Source organism: Mytilus edulis, chromosome 6, assembly GCF_963676685.1.
Source record: "Mytilus edulis chromosome 6, xbMytEdul2.2, whole genome shotgun sequence".
Lineage (NCBI taxonomy): Eukaryota > Metazoa > Mollusca > Bivalvia > Mytilida > Mytilidae > Mytilus > Mytilus edulis.
In genome coordinates this window covers 80845303-80850164 of record NC_092349.1, presented here as the reverse complement: position 1 = coordinate 80850164, position 4862 = coordinate 80845303, and the positions used below count along the sequence as shown (strand labels likewise).

The 4862-nt window shown below is 31.2% G+C and overlaps 1 protein-coding gene across 1 annotated transcript; it reads left to right on the top strand.

Moving 5' to 3' along the window:
• Positions 1 to 542: 542 nt before the first annotated feature.
• Positions 543 to 2549, top strand: LOC139526836 (arylalkylamine N-acetyltransferase 1-like). The gene is made up of 2 exons (XM_071321985.1): positions 543 to 684; positions 1839 to 2549. Exons 1-2 carry the CDS (start codon positions 637 to 639, stop codon positions 2514 to 2516), a joined length of 726 nt encoding a protein of 241 aa, XP_071178086.1. The 5' UTR covers positions 543 to 636; the 3' UTR covers positions 2517 to 2549.
• Positions 2550 to 4862: the final 2313 nt, after the last annotated feature.

Genomic DNA, 4862 nt, shown 5'->3' with positions numbered 1-4862 from the left:
TTGAGATAGTCTAGTGTCTGTCGCAACAAACAGACTTTGCATATTTCAAGGACACAGCTAGAGAAAGCATTCACCATATTGAGAAAATTTTTCATTTCTCAATTTTTTCTATGATCTTTTTTCATCTTTTGAATTTTGTTTCTCGGAAACACTGGTAATAGGAAAACATTTTTTTTAAAAATAATTAACGAAGATGCATTGAAAAAAGTGCATCACCTCACAATACATTTCTTTCAATTGTCCAAATTACTAACTATGCTAGTACAGTTTGAATAATCGCACATTCTCGCGCACATTATATATTACAAAAGTTCAGATCTATGTACAGTGCCTGTGGCGATGGAAAATGATTTCAGTTAAAAGAGATATCAAGATTATTTTGATTTTGTTTTTGTAATCTGCTAAATAAAATGAAAAAGCCAAAATAAGTGGATAACTTATAATCTGGTATTGTATTCTTTTCATCACGTCTTCAGCCACTCTTAGAGGGTTCACGTATTACTTTTCTTTCATGACGGTTACTGCTATAAATAGATGTAAAGAACTGCTTAGCATATTATTTGATATTTATCAATCATGTCAATAAATAGTGGATGTCAGATTTGTGTATGAACGGACAACCCGGTCGGTGAAATAATGGCTGATAATAATGATAATCTTCGTCCAAGACGAGAACTTGAGGAGGTTAGTTTTAAAAGTTCCTTTGTTTGATTTTTAAATTTCAATTCGTTTATTTTAGAACTATTTAAAGATTTTTAATACATACACATTTTATATGTCTATACTGCACAGGCTACGACTATCACTGTGACAGATGTATACAATAACAGGACCTGTGCTCAAGATTGCCATAAAATCTACCGTTTTTGCTATCGTGTCACCCAAATGATAATAATAACTTGATTTGAATGTATTATCACTATTTAATATGTAAACAAAACTTGAATTCTAGCAATTAAAAAAAAAATTACAGAGGTCAGCTAATTGTAAATTGTTGATGATGCAAAACATAAAACGATGGATCATGTCTGTTCATTGCACTCCTATACTGTTTCCCGCGAAGAAACGTAGGGCAATTTAATTTACTCTTGTCAGTCCGTCCGTCTGTCCGTCCGTCCTCTACTTATAATACTACGTTTCTTTTTCCCAATTTTTTGAACTGTTGTCAGTTTTAGGGTGATTTCCGTGAAGGTAAAATGAGTTTTGTAAAAACCCTTTTAGTTTACAAGGTAGATCGTGAACCTTTTAATATTGTTGTATAGTTTAACGTAACTGTGCATGTTGAAAATCAATTTTGATTTTGTCGAATTTTCACAGAATTCAGTATCAGTTGTTGTACTTTGTCAATTTGAAGTAATTTTCCTATATGTTTGGTCATGTTGGTAAAATGATTTGTCTCCTGAACTCCTATAACAGTTCATTAGACATGACCTTTTTATGAGCCTTTTTATTTTGTAGATCAATATATACAAATTCCTGTACCCATGTGATGTAGGTGTAGATTTTAACATCTTTCTAAATAACTTAAATTTTCGCCCTAAGTCGACGCAAAAAAATCTTCAGTATTTCGTCGCGGACGGGTCAAATTTCTAGTCGGATATAAAAGCATTTAGAATAGAATTAGACATTGTGTCACTGCTGACAGCCTGTTCGTCTATTACTTTGGGTATCGAATTTATCATAATGTTCAGAAGCGTGCTCGCGTACAATCAACCCACGGGTTTCTCTGCGGCTGACTACATATAATTGTTAATCCAGTTTTTGTCCCTTTCAAACACCACATTGTACGATGAATACAACCAATACTGTAAATTAATAATAGTTATTTTTACTTAAAGGTTTTAAGGAGAATCGACAAATCATTGAATTTTGAAGATGCCCATTTAGAATTATCCTCAGACGAACTCACTGACAGTCTTATTTTGTTTTTGAAAGAAAATTTTTGGCCAGATGAACCTCTATGGAAATCGTTAGGACTACAAATAGACGAGGAAGTGACTAGAAGATTTGCATCCCATGTGAAAGATAACTTGTCCATTTTGTTGGTGTCGAACACCTCGGGAGAAATCATTGGATGTAGGACAATGTTTCTAGACACATTAAACGAAGCAAACGACAAAGCAGACGACACGGGAATACAGCAGATTAAAAATGAAAAACTGAAAAAAGTCAGAACATTTCTTGGTCATAAATGGAGAGAAAGGGACGTATTTCAGCATTTTGGTGTGACAAGAGCAATGCATTTTCTAGCTTTGGCAATTCATAAAAAATACCGGGGACGTGGAATAGCATCCAAATTAATGCAGGCTTCACTTGCATTTTGTAAAGAATTAGGATTTACTCCAGTATGTATTGTGGGTGAATGTACTTCTGAAATATCACAGAAAATCTTTGAGAAATTTGATTTTGAAAATGTGTACACAGTTAGATATGATGAATATAAAGTTAACGACGAAATTGTTTTCACGAATACAGGCGACAACAAAACAGCCAAGTTTTTTGTAAAACAGTTGTGAAAAATATTTTTGTTATTAAATTTTATAACCTTAGTGTACTTAGTTCATCATATTCTTCTCACTGTCTTTTCATCAGAAGGTACATGAGGCAAAACAAAATAAAACGGCCCGATAGCAAATGCAAACAGTACTTGTTTCAAATGTAAAAGAATTACAGTGTGTTCACAATTTCAAAATTAATTATCTAAAACAAATACTAAGGAATATTTGCACTATGCCGCTCTAACTCCTTTACCCCCTCCCCCAAATCAAATAGATAAAAATGTTAAATAATAAAAATCAATCGCTTCCTGATATTGATGAAATAGTGTCATAGGACAATGTTTCTCAATCTCATCATAACCTTACTAATAGGTTTTTACATTGATTTAAACTACAAAGACCTTGTGACAGTAAGATTTTCACTTCGCCAAAATTGTCACAGTCTGCATTATGCGTCTTCATTTAAACGGGTGATGAACGGTAGCCATTAAAGAGGTGACGCGCTGTCAGGATAGCTCTTTATAACAGTTAATATTGTTCCCATTGCATCATTACGATTACGGTTAATACGTAAAAGTTGTATTTGGAAAGACAAATCTTTCTTCCAACTAATTGGCACCATTTGATGCAGTTTTATGTTTGTTACTATACTTGAAATTATTGTAGCCAAGACAAATTTAGTATAACTTCGACATATTTTTTGTACACATATTTAAATTAGTCATTTTCAAAGTTATTAATAATCTTACCTTTCAGTACTAATATTTTTTATTCAAAACTAATTTTCAAATTTTTGAAAGTTCAATAAAACACTAGACTTAAACTAAAATTTTGATCATCTCCCCCTCCCCCTCCAAAAAAAACAACAAAAAACCAACGCCTAAATGAAAAGCGGTCTCCCTTATTTGAGATGATTACGGTGCGGAAAACTAGAATGAACCTCATTTTGAAGTTTTGAACAAAAAATATTAGTACTGAAAGGTAAAATTAATAATAAATTTGAAAATGACGAATTTAAATATGTGTACAAAAATGATGTCGATTTAAACAAGAGATACATTTTTCCCAATACGTTTTTAATCGCTGCATTCATTGGATTAACTAGCTAGGCAAATTGATAAGATCAAGTCTCTTTCTTATTAAGATTTTTAAGTGAAAGAACAATTTACTTTTATGATCTACCTCTATACATTTTGTATAAGAAAAACTTTTATGATAACAAAAAAACCCACTATTCTGATATTTTTTTTATAATATTGTCAAATGATATATGTTCCGCCTATATAGAACTGTTACAAACAACCTCGTAATATCTATTCCTATTGGAACAAAATATTCTACACTATAATTACTGTTGTTACATTTATGAAAAAATGCTGTTATATTTAATCTTCTAAAGTAGTATAGACTATTTATTCCATTTAGAACATATATTACGAAAGAACATCTATTTCAAGCTAGGACAAAACTACAATTTGATGAGATGATTTTTAACGCGAACAATGAATGGAACTGAATTTACGAAGTGAATTTCTCTAAAGAAATTTGTAAGATTTTTAATGCTGAAAGGAAAACGACAAACTTCCATTAATGATGATTTAACCACGCTCATCAAAAATGATGTTTTTTTTAAGATAAGGTCCATAATTTTCATAAATTTCCAAGTCCAGGCATTCAATGTGATTTTTTTACTATTCGCTAGGGATATACTTTTACCCATTTTCTAATAAACATGATAAACAAAAGTCTGTGTAATTTTCTAAACATTTCAACTTTTCTTTATGTTTGTTCATTTTCCTTTTGATAATTTTCTAAGTGAACTTGATTACTTTCATTATAAGTTTTCTATAATTCAAGTCTGTAGAAACTGACAACAATAATTTCCCGAAATAGCTGCTCCAGGAAAATTACATTCAATTTCTCTTCACCAGAAATTATCCATCTCTTGTTTCCCAGAACGGTGAATTGTGATGAATGATTGACAGGGTTATTATTCCCAGTTAAGTTACAAACAATCATTTTATATTTTTCTTTGACATTTTTTCTTCGATTTACCCGTTTTTAATAGTTGTATGATGTCACTGGGATTGTCTTATTTGTATTTCTATGTATAGAGTGTTGTTGTTCTTCTCTAAAAATGACTCTCCTTAAAAATCGACATCATCTGTCTGTCTTTATTTCTGTACTTATTTTTTGTTATATATTCTTTCCAGTTTGTTTGTTTTATTATTCCCTAATCCATATTTTAGCACCCCATTATTGTATATTTTTCTATCAGTTTTCATAAAGACTATGTTCTGTAAACTGTCATCCACACCTTCATCCCAGAAGCTTTTAATAACCAATATTGGTCATTTCTTTTAT

Excerpts from the sequence above, each read along its gene's own strand:
- LOC139526836 (XM_071321985.1), top strand. The coding sequence starts at position 637 with ATGGCTGATAATAATGATAATCTTCGTCCAAGACGAGAACTTGAGGAG. Across the intron at positions 685-1,838 it reads CAAGACGAGAACTTGAGGAG|GTTTTAAGGAGAATCGACAA; the intron begins GTTAGTTTTAAA and ends TTTTACTTAAAG.